Source organism: Penicillium longicatenatum, assembly GCF_028827895.1.
Source record: "Penicillium longicatenatum strain IBT 33135 chromosome Unknown contig_2_segment0_segment0, whole genome shotgun sequence".
In the NCBI taxonomy this organism is placed as follows: Eukaryota; Fungi; Ascomycota; class Eurotiomycetes; order Eurotiales; family Aspergillaceae; genus Penicillium; species Penicillium longicatenatum.
The window spans coordinates 3,377,819-3,391,757 of record NW_026643120.1 but is presented as its reverse complement, the minus strand read 5'-3'; the positions used below and the strand labels follow the sequence as shown (position 1 = coordinate 3,391,757).

The following is a 13,939-nucleotide window of genomic DNA, read 5'->3' as shown; positions in this document are numbered from 1 at the left end:
AGCCCTTCTCCCCCTTTTTCTCTATTAATTTCCGCATTTCTTCTCCTCCCCACCTTCAATATATTAACATTTTCCTATTAAGATTTTATATCCTCTTGGTCTTCTCATTATATTCTATTGCTTTCCAAGGGGCCCCTTTATCTAAGACATCTGAATATCTTGACCCCCTTTCTTGCTTTTTCACTAAGCTTCCAAGCTTCCGGGGACCCGCCCTCTCTTCTCCCGGGTCTTTGCCTCCAACCCACCAACCCCTCTGATGCTGATCCCTGTGTGAAACGATGTCCCAGTGGCGAGGCAGTGAGGACGACGCGCCAGGTTCCAAGAACCAACCTGCCCATAACCCGCCTCTCAACGGCCTTATTCCCCGAGACTACCTAGGCGCGCGATCCGAAGTGGCTTCGCGCCCCGGCGCTCCTGGCTCTCGGCATATTTCACCATCACCACTGCACACCACTTCTCTCCCGAACTCACGCTTGCAAGATTCTCCCTCGTCACAGAGTCCGCTGTCCCCCCGGTCGAGCGCCAACCCGTCCCCGTCCCAGAATCGGTCGCCCATTTCCCGCATAGCCAATGCACCGTTCCCGGCGCCTCCCTCGAATTCTGTTCAGAATCTCTCCCCATCACCAGATATAATAGGTATGGAGTCGGGCAACGTTCCAAGACCCGGCGACGGCAGTATTCCCAAACCGCCTGGTGCGGCTGACCCTGATCGTTCCGCTTCCTCGTCCGTGAGCTCTATACTGTCAGCACCCGGCGATCGTCCACACCACCGCATCATGCCGCGCACGTCGTCCATTGACTCTGCCATTTCCTCCTTATCCTCTGCTTCTCAAAAATCTACATTTGATGCCAATGCGTTGAGTCCAGCGGACATTAATAACCTAATCAATGCGGCCGGTTCGGCGGAGGCTGTTATTGTACACCTCCTGAGAGAGAAGCACCAAGCAGCCTCCCAGAACTCGCAACTCTGGAAACTAGTGGACAAGCAAAGGACGCTTATACTAGGTCTTAATAAGGACCTCGAACGCGCCTTCAATGAAAAAGAAAAGTACAAAAAGAAATTGAAAGAGCTCCAAGACACCGCGCCGCCACTGCCAACCGCCGCCACTGCAAGTTCACTGCCTGGATCAAATGAAGCGGCGCATCCTCAGCAAGCTACACCTGGACCGATTGGCGAGCAACAGTGCGACAGGCGGCAAGTCCCACAACCGACTATTATACCCGCCCAAGCCGCATCCAGAATGCCCCTTGGAAGCACGGATCTGAGTCCTACTAACAATTTGTCGTCTCCGGTTGGAAGCGATGGACAGAAACTCCCACACCCGAGTCGCAAGCCCCCACCGGCGCCTCTAGATTTACGCCTGCCAATGGATAATGTTCGCAAAGTGCAAGGGGACCCAGATTCGGAATCCGATTATGGCGATTCCCAGGAGGAAAGATCAAGCCTAGATCGTGGAAGGAGAAAGACCCGAGAGGAAGATGATCGAGATCGGGAAGCCACCATCAAAAAGGAGATAGATCCTCAGGGATCGGTGAGCACGGTCAAATACGGATCATCTCATTCCTCCCAGGGCACGGCCACATCTGCTAGCCCGGCAACTGGTCCCCGTGAGCTTGCCACGAGATCGCCACCGAATGTAGGGGCCTCTGGCTCTCTGGGTTTCATGCTCAACTCTCGCACAAATCCTTCCCTTCCAAATGGACGACCGAGCTTCCCTAACCCAAAGAGCCCCGGTTTACCATTAAGCCCGAGGCCAGAGGACCGACCTCTCGGTTCGCCTTTGCCCCGCATGCCTCGAGACCTCAATTCGATGGCGAGCCAGTCCATGACTGCAGGTACGAACCTACCTGGTTTGCCTCTGTCCCCCAGAGCTGGTAATTACCCAGCTCAGTTTGCCCCGATACCAACAATCGATACTGCCGCGAAGATAGACAGCCCCGGATCCCTGCGGTCTCTTAGATCAACTATATATCAGGGATTGGTGTCAGATGAGTACCCTGGCTTATTGTTACCACCAAACGCTCTTCCTGTGATTCAAGTCCAAGTCTCTTCGTCCCGACTTCGACCATCCAGGAATAGTTATATGGCTCCAAAGCCCTTGGAGGAGGAGCCTGTTTTTACTCTCAGTGTAATATCTCGGGCTGAGATGTCAGAACTCTGGCGAGTTGAAAAAGTCATTGCATCTTTGCCTCAGTTAGATCACCAAATCCGCCATTTGGTCGAATTCCCAGGAAGATTACCAGATCGCAGCATTTTCAGTGGACACTCCCCTGCTAAGGTAGATGCCCGGCGTGCTGCGTTGAATGCATACTTTGACAGTCTGTTGGATACACCCATGGATGAAAAGGCGGCCTTGGTCATTTGTCAATTTCTCACTAACGACGCTATCGAGCCACGAGATGATGAGACTAGCCTGCTTCAAGGCAATAGCTCGACGCAGCCTGACATGCCTCGAGGATCTGATGGCAGGCCTCGAAAAGAAGGCTACCTGACGAAAAGAGGCAAGAACTTTGGCGGTTGGAAAGCGCGCTACTTTGTCCTTCATGGACCCGAGTTGAAATACTTTGAGTCGCCAGGCGGTCCTCACATGGGGACTATCAAGCTGCACCATGCTCAAATTGGCAAGCAGTCACAGAATCCTAGTAATCAGAGCAATCTTCCTCCTGGGCCAGATGAGGAAGCTGACAATCAATACCGCCATGCCTTCCTTGTTTTGGAACCCAAAAGGAAAGACTCCTCGGCCCTTGTCCGACATGTGCTCTGTGCCGAGAGTGACGATGAGCGCGATAGATGGGTAGAGGCTCTGATGGAGTACGTCGAGAGCCCCTCTTCAGACAATGATAGTCGGGGCAGTGCATCCATCAAAAGCCAGCAGCAAACCCAGACGAGACACCAACAACCGTCAAGCAATGGCAGCAAACCTCAGTCGTTACCCAACAGCGGTAGCAGGAAGCCAACTAGGAGTATTGAAAGTCCTGACCAGGAAGTTAAGGCCCCAGTTCAAGGATTCAGCTTTGACGACACCATTGCGGCAGAGCCTCCGATCCTTGGTTCTTCCCTTGAACAGGCCCCTCGTTCGCCACGCATACCGGCTGCGCTCTCAACAGACTTCAGAGATCTTAGTCAATCTCCCGTCGAGCAATCCTTGCAATCACCCAAGACTATCTCTGGTCCTACCAATGGAGCTGTGATCCAGGATGTTGGAGCCTGGGGCAATAAAACCACGATGTCCACCAAAGAAAAGAAACGCAGCATCTGGGGCTTCCGCACCCGGTCTTCCTTTGATCTGTCGTCGCAGGCCCCGGCTGTTAGTGAGTCGGGCGCATCAAATACCATCATTCAAGCAGAACGCAAAGATCCCATCAGGCCTGTATTCGGAATACCCTTGGCAGAAGCCGTTCAATACTGTGCGCCAGTTGGAGTAGATGTGGAATTGCCGGCTGTTGTATATCGTTGTATCGAATATCTGCATTCCAAGGAGGCGGCTTTAGAAGAAGGAATTTTCCGTTTGAGCGGTTCCAATGTTGTGATCAAGGCCTTGAAGGAACGCTTCAACACCGAGGGTGATGTGGATTTCATTGGTGGTGATCAGTATTATGACGTTCATGCTGTCGCCTCTCTCTTCAAGCAATATCTTCGGGAACTCCCAACAACGGTGCTCACCCGAGAGCTTCACTTGGACTTTCTCCGGGTTCTTGGTATGTCTCCTTCACTCATCTTTTCACAGCCTTAATGGGGAGAGTAGGCTAACACTCATCCCTCTTCTGTTCGAACAGAGCTTGATGACCGCCAAAAGAAAATTACAGCCTTCAATGCTCTGGTTAGCCGGCTACCAAGACCGAATCTGGTGCTACTGCGGGCCTTGTCGCTGTTCCTAATCGAGATTGTCAACAATTCTGACGTGAACAAAATGACTGTTCGGAATGTTGGCATTGTTTTTGCTCCGACTCTAAACATCCCCGCACCGGTGTTTTCAATGTTCCTTACCGATTTCGATAGCATCTTTGGTGATATCGGTTCCGGTCCAGGACCAACCATTGAATTAACTGTGGACAACAGTTTATCCCCTGATGACGTTCGTTCCCCTCGTCACCAGATGTTCTCAGATATCCCGACCCCATCGTACAACCAGACGTCATTCCGAGGTCCAGGGGACGCCTCCAGTGGTCCCTCAGATAACCCTCGAGCCGCCCATGATACGGGCTTTGCTCATATGCAGCCCAGCTATGACCAGCCAGCTTACAGGAGCGACGCATATAACCAACACTCAGGTGCTTCGGCTTCTTATGGTTCGTTGAACGGCATGTTGTCTCCCGGCTCAGACGATACTCGTTCAGCCAAGACAAAGCGGCGGGAGAGCTCAATGCTCTTTATGGAACACAGTACGTAAAATCGGCTCAAGCTTCGGGTTCGCATTCTTTAACCCTTCATTTTCATCCAGACCCAGGAGATCTTGCATTCAACCCGGACAAATAATCAAACCACAAGCAGTCATTGTGAACGTGCTGTTATGTTGATCTTCCCGGCATCTTTCTAATCTTCTATTGTCGATGAAACCACCCTTTCTATTTCTTTACCGATCACGATTTGCACGCAGAATGACGACTTTACCCACTTGGCACCAGCAGAATCGCACGGGAATGTTTAATGATAATGGTAATTAGGACGAGGTTGCAGTAATGAGGCACGAGCCCCGTGTCCTGGAGATCTTTTATTTCTTGATCTATCGTTATACCCATTCTTCTTCTTCTTCTTCTCCTTTCTCTTCTTCTTCTTCTTCTTTCATTTTGTCGTTCTGTCTACTCTTGGTTCCTGTTGCCCGCCGGCTTTTTTTCTACTTTCCATGTCTAATTGCTCTTCACGCACTCGAGATCCCTTGTATCTACAGCGGTACGATTGTGCATTATAGCTTGATAGAGTCCAATGTCTCCATCCCTATTCTTGGGCTCTTTGATCAGAAGTAACGTTGACATGAGTTCATTATATATCAAAACTGTTTATGGTGAATCACTGGAGATCAGAACCGCCCAGTTCGCTCGCCCCGCCATAAGCCCATGAGTTCACCATTTTCACGAGCCCAATCTCGCACACTGTCCACCAGGGCCTTGGCCATTCCTTTATTTTTGGACTTGCCGTCCGAGGTGCCCCGGTTGTGGCCTAACCCACTGGCGGCACGGTCTCCCGTTGCGTATTCCGATCCCATACTTGGCAGCACATTCTCACCAGCACTCAGGCTGACGAATAGGGCAAAGGGGACCAGCCACACACATAGCCCAAAATAAGAGGCAACCTCGGAGAACGAAGGCATATCCTCGTAATTCATTTGGTACGGCTGACGCCAGTTGTTATCGGCCCGGCGGGATGGAGAGGGTGGCATCGAAAAGTGACGGAACCATAACCAATGGTTCAACAGCACCAGAATGCATGAGAGGATAAAAAGTGGATCGGATAGCTTGACGATAGGGAAGCGGCGCAAATTGCTTGCGTAAACCAGGTGGGAGAGGATGCTGAGTAGGGAGAGCCAGATGGGGAATCGGTCAAAGATCACTAAAAGGACCTGAATGACGATAATGCTGTAAATAAGGCGATTCAATAGCTTGCGCGCTAGAACAGTATGCTCTTCGACCAACTCAGACAGATAGTAAAGTCCCGAAGCTATAGTTTGCGTGTCAATGGAGTCGTTGATAAGTTCGGAGAAGCTTAGGCTTACCGATGGCGAGAGTGAGAAAAGCGAACCCAACAATCACCCCTAAATATCCGACGAGAGAGAGAATCCACATGGTGAAGCATAGAAATAGGAATTGAATTTGGGAATGGGATCGGGGTAACTCGAAGGAAGAGTAGAAGATGAACGCGATTGATTGAAAACGAACGTGATCGACGAATGCCTCAGGCCGCCACCCCACTCCGGATTAAAAATAAATTGCAAACTAAAATTTATACCATGACATAGACATAACTCTGGCATCTCCACCCTCGCCATCATGTCGCGCCCCGAGGATATTCTGTAGGTCTCACTTGCCTTTTCTCTAGTCCCTTCCTTGCATGAAACTCACCATTGAGCTCTTGTACCGCAATAGGCCACCCGACCTCTTCTACAACGACAATGAGTCCCGCAAGTATACAACGTCTTCACGTATTCGGAATATCCAAGCCGATATGACAAACCGAGCCCTGGAGCTTCTAGACCTTAAGTCTCCTTCCATGATCCTTGATGTTGGATGTGGTTCGGGGTTGTCAGGTGAGATTCTGTCGCAAGAGTCCCCCGAAGATGGCGGACCGCATACATGGGTAGGCATGGATATTTCCCCAAGCATGCTGGATGTGGCTCTGCAACGTGAGGTTGAAGGCGATCTCTTTCTTGCCGATATTGGCCAGGGAATACCCTTCCGCCCCGGCTCTTTCGATGCGGCAATCAGTATCAGTGCGATCCAGTGGTTATGCAATGCCGAAACCAGCGACGTCAGTCCTGAAGGTCGCTTGAAGCGATTTTTCGAGGGCCTTTATGCCAGTCTTCGTCGTGGTGGACGAGCAGTCTGCCAATTCTATCCCAAGAATGATATTCAGCGTGGCATGATCAGTGGCGCTGCCATTAAGGCCGGCTTCGGAGCTGGTATGCTTGAAGATGATCCGGGCACCAAGAATGGCAAGCTATACTTGGTCCTTACTGTGGGTGGTGGTGGTCTCCAAGGGGATATTCGAGGCGTTGTGAACGGCATGGATGATGTCGATGTGTTGGATGCTAGGAAAAAAGCCATGGAAGTCAACAAGGCTCGCCCGGCCCGGAAAGGTGACCGGGCCTGGATTATGAAGAAAAAAGAACAGATGGAGAAGAAAGGAAAGGTGGTGAAGCACAACTCGAAGTACACCGGCCGCAAACGACGTACGGCCTTTTAACTGTCATTTGGGTGCACTCCTTCCCAGTTCCCCATTCCAGATGCACCGGCGTGCTTTAAAAAGTTCTTCGCTTCATGTTTTTTTCCCCTTTTGATACCCCTTTCCCACTGAACACCAGTCCACACTTCCGGCACCAATGGCGCTCTGGAGCATCCTTCTGGGGGGTAATTTTGTCTCACGACTTTTTGTTTTGACGTTTTTGATGAATAGAGCTTTACTGCCTTTGACCATTGACCGGAAAGGCACCATATCTGCAGACTCATTTGGCTGGTACAGCCAAAATATGTATCTACATTTCCTGCCAAGAGTAGAAGTATTCTGAGGAATCCAAAAAAGTGTCTATTGCTATAACTTGCGAGGACATGGCGAGCTAAATAGAATGAAAGATAATACATAATGGAGGATCACCCCAGCTGGCCCGGGTTTCCGAGCCAGTCAAGAAGTCATCCCCGGTCGTAGCGTAGCGGGGGATCATGGAAGGCAGGAGGGGTTTCCAAGAAGACAAAAGAAATTTACAGAGCCGCCTCCATCTTGTCCAGAACAGCCCGGGTGAACTCGTGAGTGGTAGCCTGACCACCCATATCGCGGGTTCGGGTCTGACCCTCACCGATCACATCGTAGACAGCCTTGGAGATGCGATTGGCGTGGTCATCAAGACCAAGGTGACGAAGGAGCATGGAGCCAGACAGGATCATGGCGCTGGGGTTGGCCTGGTCCTTGCCCTTGATGTCAAGACCAACGTGACGGCAACCAGGCTCGAACACGGCGACATCACGGCCCATGTTGCAACCGGGAACAACGCCGGGGCCACCAACGAGGGCAGCACCGACGTTGGAGAGGATACCACCGTATAGGTTAGGCATGACCATGACGTCGAACTGCTGGGGACGGGAAACCGCCTGCATGGAGGCGTTATCGACAATCATGTCGTTAACCTCCAGGGTGGGGTAGTTCTCAGCGACCTTGTGGAAAGTGCTGCGGAAGAGACCGTCGGCAAGCTTCATAATGTTGGCCTTGTGGATGCAGGTCACCTTCTTGCGGTTGTTGGCAAGAGCGAAGCTGAAGGCAAACTTGGCGATGCGCTCGGACTTGGCGCGAGTAATAATCTTAAGAGACTCAACCACGCCCTGGACGGACTGGTGCTCCAGGCCGGAGTACTCACCCTCGGTGTTCTCACGAATGATACAGAGATCAACATCCTTGTGGCGAGTCTGGTATCCAGGAATGTTCTTGATCAAGGAGATCGAGGCGTAGATGTCAAGCTCCTGGCGGAGAGCGACATTGAAGGACTGGTGACCGGAGCGCTCCACCGGGGTGTGGAGAATACCCTTCAGACCCAGCTTGTTGCGCTTGAGGGAGGCCAGGGATTCCTTGAACAGCTCCTCCGAGTGCTTGTTGCCGGTGTCCACACCGCTCACATCGACCTGCTCCCACTCAATGGGCACATTATCGGCCTTGAAGATGGTCTTGACCGACTCAGCAACCTCAGCACCAATTCCGTCACCTAGTGATCCATTAGCGACCAATCTGCCGGTGCAAACCGCAAGACAAACTAAATGCGAGCAAGCATACCGGGAATAAGAGTGACAGTGTACTTTCCGCCGTACTTGGTGGGCTTGAAGATGTCGGACTGAACGCTGGCGAAGGCTGGTAGGAGTTAGCTGCACAATCCATCAATGATATTTGGAGAGGGCGCAATGCAAAGTTCTTTCTTCTCCATTCATAGAAGTGGGGTAGAGGGTCTGGGATCATAGCGTACATCGAGAAGGGATTGAGCGAGCGACAGACGGGGCCACGGAGGCGCTGCGAAGCAGGGTCTGCGTTTGGAGGTTAGCTTGGTTTTTGCGCGCAGGGGGTCAGAAGGGCGCTGAAAACGAACCCGGGCAGGTTGAGCCGATCGAGAGAACATATTGTATTAGGCGATTTCCTTTGGGGAGAGGAATTGGAATTTTTCACCCTTTTCAAAAATGTCTCGGTGAACAAGTATGGAGTGGGGAAAGGGAATTTGGAGGTTGGAAAAGAAAGAAAGGGACGGAAAAACGGGCCCCGGATGGGCTCGGCATCTGGTATCGCGCGACACTGAGCGACCCCGGCCCGATCTTATCTCAGTACATCCCACTGTCATAGTATTAGTATGAGGGAGCGATGTATCTGTGTTTCAGGGATGTTTTCGATGTTTGTATTTCCATGTTTCGTACTCTCTATTGATCACCCAATCCGGCCATCCCATCATCCACTCTCCTTTTGTCTTCTTATTGAACTACACTTGCGGTCACTCTTGTCCCTCGCAAGCTTCCTTTTCTTTTTTTTTTTTTTTTTTTTGGGGACTTGATTCTTTAATGTCGCACTCCACACGATAGGCCTGATTGGGCATGCCGAATCCCTTCAAGAAAGACGAAACTCCACTTCGCCCCCTCCCCCAAAATAAGCCTACACGGGACATCTTCTAACTTCAAAGTGAATGAAAGAAAATCATAATCTTAGACTCGAGAAGAGTCCTTAGGCTACCTATCCAAGCCTCCCCTGGGCAACTAAGAAAAGCCGATTCAATGCACTCCAAATCCCAACTTGGGTCTCAATAGACGCCATCTCCACTCGGTGCTCCCCATTCTTTGAAGAGCCTCATGCAGAATGGAAAACATTCAATACCCTTGGGCGAAGTGGGAGCCTCGAACCTTCAGGTATAAATTCGGGGTGCTCACGTCGTCTGGTTGATTCTTGTTCACACTCATCGTCTCATTCTCTCAACGTCTTACTACTATTTCAATTGATTCCAATTCCAATTCGCTTTTGTGACTACATACTTTCTCCGTCATGAAGCTTCTTGCCGTTACCCTCGCTCTGCTCGCCGCTTCGGCTGCTCCGTCCGCGGCCATGTCGCGCTGGTGTTCTCACCCTGGCCAGCCCTGCTATAAGATGAAGCGTACAACTGACATCTCCTCCGAGGTCAAGCGCTCTGCCGAGGCCCTTGCCGAGGCCATGGCTGAGGCTCAGCCTGAGGCCATGTCCCGTTGGTGCTCTCACCCTGGCCAGCCCTGCTTCAAGGTCAAGCGTGCCACCGATGCCGTCGATGAGGTCAAGCGCTCTGCTGATGCCCTCGCTGAGGCTATGGCTGCCCTTGAGGAGGATGAGGAGTAAAGGTAATAGGCTGGCGTCCCCTCTTACTAAGTCTGGCGATGCCTCCTTACTGATAAAACTATAGTCCTGTGGAGCCTCACACGCCTTGAAATGCTCCCCAATGTCCGGTCTACATGACTACAATTCCAACATGATATGTGCTACATTCGACTACATTCTGGAATCAAACCGGCCACGGTTCTCGGAGTAACTCAACTGATGTGGAGGACACGACATTCATGGCGAACACTCATTTTATCCTGGCCATGGATTGTGCTTTTTCGTTGCTGAAGCTTGAAAGGAACTGAGAAACCTGAAAAAATAAATGAAAAAAAAAAAACTATTTATGTATGACACTGCTTAGATAGCAATACAATAGCCCTGGAAGACGTTCTCATCTATTCCTTTTTCATCGTGTATGTTCCTAACTCTGTTTTTGATGAATCAGTTATTATTCTGATCTATAGGAAGTAGACTGGGGTTCTGGTCTGGTTCTAATGAAACAAAGACCGCTGAGCAAAATCACTGCCTGTCTCATATTGCTTCCTCGCTTGAAATTCCCCGTACTGTGACTCCATGGGCTCGGTTTGAGCCATTTCCCACCAGTGCTGAGTCTTATATACTGGATCGGTTGCCGATGTATACGGCTGTCCCGTGGTAGGTTCCGCGGACTGCGAGTGTGTCTGATAGCCCGAAACCATGTAAGGTTCTGCCTGTGCTTTGGGATCATCCATCTGAAGACCTTCCATAGTAAGTGTTGCATCCGAATTTGCCGATTCACCGGGGGATCTGGCGTAGAGCTGCCACGTCTGGATCAAGCGTTGTCTCTGTTCGGCATCTGCGTTTTGGAATAAGTCCAGTTGGCGGGGTAGCATATCCGAAGGATCGAGGCCATGATGCTGTAGGATCTCTATTGGGGTCGGATCTGTGTGGGCTTGGGGTGGAGGTTTCGGGGAAGGAGCTACGTGGGTGGAATGGTGATAGTGCTGTGAGATGCTGTAGGAAAGGTGTTGAGGCTGAGGCGATGAGTCTATGGCCATTTGTCGATCAAACAAAGCCGCTAGCTCGTCTTGCAGCTTTCCGTTGCTTTCAGAGACTGATAGGCCGCACTAAGAACAAGGGAATCCCCCGCTTGTCAGGGTGTGACACGACAGTAGTAGAACTAGCGTAGATTAAAGTATATACCTGAATACAGTGTGGGTTCTCAATGAATGCAGCCAAGGAAAGAGAAATATCAGAGACATGACCACAGAATGGACACTGATGGAGAATGGAGGATGACATAATCTGAAGTCGAATCGTATGTATGCTTGGAGGGTGGGGAAGGGTTATATGAGGTTTTGTATATAGTCACAAGAGTGCGACCAATCAAGGAGGATAGAATAGGGGTATAAAAGACCAAGGATCAGGTCAAATGGAAAACCAAGAGCCAACAACTTAGAGATGAGAATATCAAGAGTCAAAAGAGGACAGAAGCGCCGCACCAGTATAATATATCAGGGAGATCCTGTGATGCCCAAACCCTGGACTACGCGAGTCAAGTTTGGGCTGCAAAAGCCCCGTAATATATACCGGATATTTCAAAATTACATCCAAGTCGATGGTCACGTGATCCAGGCAACTCCCGTGACGCAGCTCTCTGGACCTTCCCCGAACGAGGTCACCAAGGCCAGGCAAGCTCGTCCTCTCCATCCAACCTCTTGTTTCCCTGGAATTTTCTCACCTTGAAAAATAGCTGCAATCTCACACATCAATCATGGTGAGTTTGTTATCTTATTCTTCAAAATGAATGATCTGTCGTCTACAGAGAGCTAACATTTGATTAGACGTCAATCGGTACGGGTTACGATCTCTCCAACTCGGTCTTCTCACCAGATGGCCGCAATTTCCAGGTACGACCGAGAAACTCGAACCGAATCCAAGGATCGATCATCTGGAGGGACCTATCACCACTGACCAACCCCCACAGGTGGAATATGCTGTCAAGGCTGTGGAGAATGGAGGAACAGCTATCGGCATCAGATGCAAAGATGGTGTGGTGCTAGCTGTGGAGAAAATCATCACCAGCAAGCTCCTAAAACCCGGATCGAATAAGAGGATCGCGACGGTGGATCGCCACGTTGGCATTGTAAGCTGAACCTCACCCTTCTCAGCCCCCCATTATCCCAACATCTTGGAATTTGGCCGTCACCGGCTCAGATCATGAATTATCTTTATCGATGTCTAACCAACGGTCTCTTGACAATCTAGGTGTCCGCCGGACTTGTACCAGACGGTCGTCACTTTGTTTCCAGAGCTCGAGACGAAGCATCCTCTTGGAGAGGTACATACAAAGCCCCCATCCCTACCTCAGCACTCGCAAACCGTCTGGGTGGTTATGTACAAGCGTACACTCTCTACTCCAGTGTACGGCCGTTCGGCGTGACTTCTATCGTCGGTGGATGGGACTGTGAAGCGGAGCTGGCGGTCGATGGCGAAGTGGGCAACGGTCCCAAGTCAGGTTCCGGTGGAAAGGTCGAGGGTGCCCCAGCTGGTGGGCCTGGTCTGTACATGATTGAACCCAGTGGGCTCTATTGGGTATGTTTGAACCCGATCTTTGTCTTTCATTCTTTTCTTTTCTATTCCAGGGGGGCTAACAACAATAGGGCTACTATGGCGCCGCCACTGGCAAAGGCCGACAGGCCGCGAAGGCCGAGCTGGAGAAATTAGATCTAACCTCTGGCAAGCTGTCTCTACTGGAAGGTGTGAAAGAAGCTGCCCGTATCATTTACGTTGCCCATGAAGATAGCAAGGACAAGGAGTTTGAACTGGAGATGTCGTGGATTAGCTCACTCGATGGTCCCACCAAGGGTCGCCACGAGGAAGTGCCTAAGGAAGTCCGTGAAGAAGCAGAGCGATTTGCGCACCGGGCACTCGAGGGCGAGGATGAAGAGGAGCAAATGGAGGAATGAAACAGCAATAGATCTGGCAGTGCATATTTAATTTGATGCTTCTCCGCGATTTTGACCTCATAATTTGCAATCACAGAACCCACATAAGAACTCAGGGTGTTTTTGTTTATGTCCGGGTTGTTTTTTCATTTCTTTACAAAATCTTGCCCTCCGACCAATCGCGTCTCTTCACACCCAGCTCAACAGCGGCACTACCCCAATCTTCGCCGTGGTTGTGCATCCCACTGTTGCCAAGTCCTGCTCGCTCCAAGCCCTGCTCCTCGGTCAGAACGGTCAATAAACCAAAGATGACCGGAATGCCGGAATCCAGTTGAACTCGCATCAGACCGTGGCTCACGGCGTCCGCAATGTATTCAAAGTGCATGGTAGCACCCTTAATGAGAACGCCAATTGCAATGATGGCATCAAAGGGCTTCTTGGATGAAACGGTGGTCGATTTGTTCAGATCAGAGGTGGAGGCTGACAAGAGATCGGTGGCACTGATGCCCTCGCCGGAGGAGCTCGCCTGGACCTGGGAGGCAGCATATAGGCTGTGCAAGCAAAAACAAAGAGGCAAGTATGAGCGGAATCTCGAAAGAACAGGACAAGGGGATTGGGAGGGGGGGGCTAATCTTACCGTTGCACACCAAGAGGCAATTCGTAACTGCCAGGAACAGTCTGGACGGTAATGTTATCCTCGGTCACGCCGCCAGCCAGCAAGCTCTTCTTGGCCCCAGCCACCAGCTGGTCAATAATGGTTGCATTCCACCGCGCGTGGATAATTGCAACACGCAGTCCGGAGCCTAACTCGGGAATCAGGGAGGGGTCTCTTCCGTGTGTCACTGAAGGTGGGGGTGAATTGCATACCGTCATGGCTCTGCGCAGCCCCAGGGCCCTTAATGGGAGACATTTGTAGAGAAAAGAGATTGTACGAAATGGACAAGACAAAGGGGAAGCGAACTGTATGAACCAGTGAGGGTTTCGAGAGCTCGAG

General features: G+C 50.9%; 8 protein-coding genes across 8 annotated transcripts; 4 read left to right on the top strand and 4 right to left on the bottom strand.

Moving 5' to 3' along the window:
* Positions 1–278: 278 nt before the first annotated feature.
* On the top strand, positions 279–4,477 carry N7484_003769 (GTPase-activating protein BEM3; the record flags this gene model as incomplete). The annotated part of the gene is made up of 3 exons (XM_057114189.1): positions 279–3,699; positions 3,778–4,383; positions 4,443–4,477. 3 exons carry the CDS (start codon positions 279–281, stop codon positions 4,475–4,477), a joined length of 4,062 nt encoding a protein of 1,353 aa, XP_056974329.1.
* Positions 4,478–5,018: 541 nt separating this feature from the next.
* Positions 5,019–5,781, bottom strand: N7484_003768 (uncharacterized protein; the record flags this gene model as incomplete). The annotated part of the gene is made up of 2 exons (XM_057114188.1): positions 5,019–5,656; positions 5,712–5,781. 2 exons carry the CDS (start codon positions 5,779–5,781, stop codon positions 5,019–5,021), a joined length of 708 nt encoding a protein of 235 aa, XP_056974328.1.
* Positions 5,782–5,985: 204 nt separating this feature from the next.
* N7484_003767 (18S rRNA methyltransferase BUD23) lies at positions 5,986–6,898 on the top strand (the record flags this gene model as incomplete). Its single annotated transcript, XM_057114187.1, has 2 exons — positions 5,986–6,008; positions 6,082–6,898. The coding sequence occupies 2 exons, from the start codon at positions 5,986–5,988 to the stop codon at positions 6,896–6,898; spliced, it is 840 nt and encodes a 279-aa protein (XP_056974327.1).
* Positions 6,899–7,410: 512 nt separating this feature from the next.
* Positions 7,411–8,807, bottom strand: N7484_003766 (isocitrate dehydrogenase (NAD(+)) IDH1; the record flags this gene model as incomplete). The annotated part of the gene is made up of 4 exons (XM_057114186.1): positions 7,411–8,402; positions 8,471–8,545; positions 8,658–8,715; positions 8,778–8,807. 4 exons carry the CDS (start codon positions 8,805–8,807, stop codon positions 7,411–7,413), a joined length of 1,155 nt encoding a protein of 384 aa, XP_056974326.1.
* Positions 8,808–9,712: 905 nt separating this feature from the next.
* N7484_003765 (mating alpha-pheromone PpgA) lies at positions 9,713–10,036 on the top strand (the record flags this gene model as incomplete). The annotated part of the gene is made up of 1 exon (XM_057114185.1): positions 9,713–10,036. The coding sequence occupies one exon, from the start codon at positions 9,713–9,715 to the stop codon at positions 10,034–10,036; it is 324 nt and encodes a 107-aa protein (XP_056974325.1).
* A 473-nt stretch (positions 10,037–10,509) lies between these two features.
* N7484_003764 (uncharacterized protein) lies at positions 10,510–11,299 on the bottom strand (the record flags this gene model as incomplete). The annotated part of the gene is made up of 2 exons (XM_057114184.1): positions 10,510–11,124; positions 11,201–11,299. 2 exons carry the CDS (start codon positions 11,297–11,299, stop codon positions 10,510–10,512), a joined length of 714 nt encoding a protein of 237 aa, XP_056974324.1.
* Positions 11,300–11,771: 472 nt separating this feature from the next.
* On the top strand, positions 11,772–12,966 carry N7484_003763 (proteasome core particle subunit alpha 7; the record flags this gene model as incomplete). The annotated part of the gene is made up of 5 exons (XM_057114183.1): positions 11,772–11,774; positions 11,842–11,907; positions 11,985–12,143; positions 12,266–12,592; positions 12,661–12,966. 5 exons carry the CDS (start codon positions 11,772–11,774, stop codon positions 12,964–12,966), a joined length of 861 nt encoding a protein of 286 aa, XP_056974323.1.
* Positions 12,967–13,099: 133 nt separating this feature from the next.
* Positions 13,100–13,855, bottom strand: N7484_003762 (lumazine synthase RIB4; the record flags this gene model as incomplete). The annotated part of the gene is made up of 3 exons (XM_057114182.1): positions 13,100–13,496; positions 13,583–13,748; positions 13,813–13,855. 3 exons carry the CDS (start codon positions 13,853–13,855, stop codon positions 13,100–13,102), a joined length of 606 nt encoding a protein of 201 aa, XP_056974322.1.
* Between the last annotated feature and the right edge of the window lie 84 nt (positions 13,856–13,939).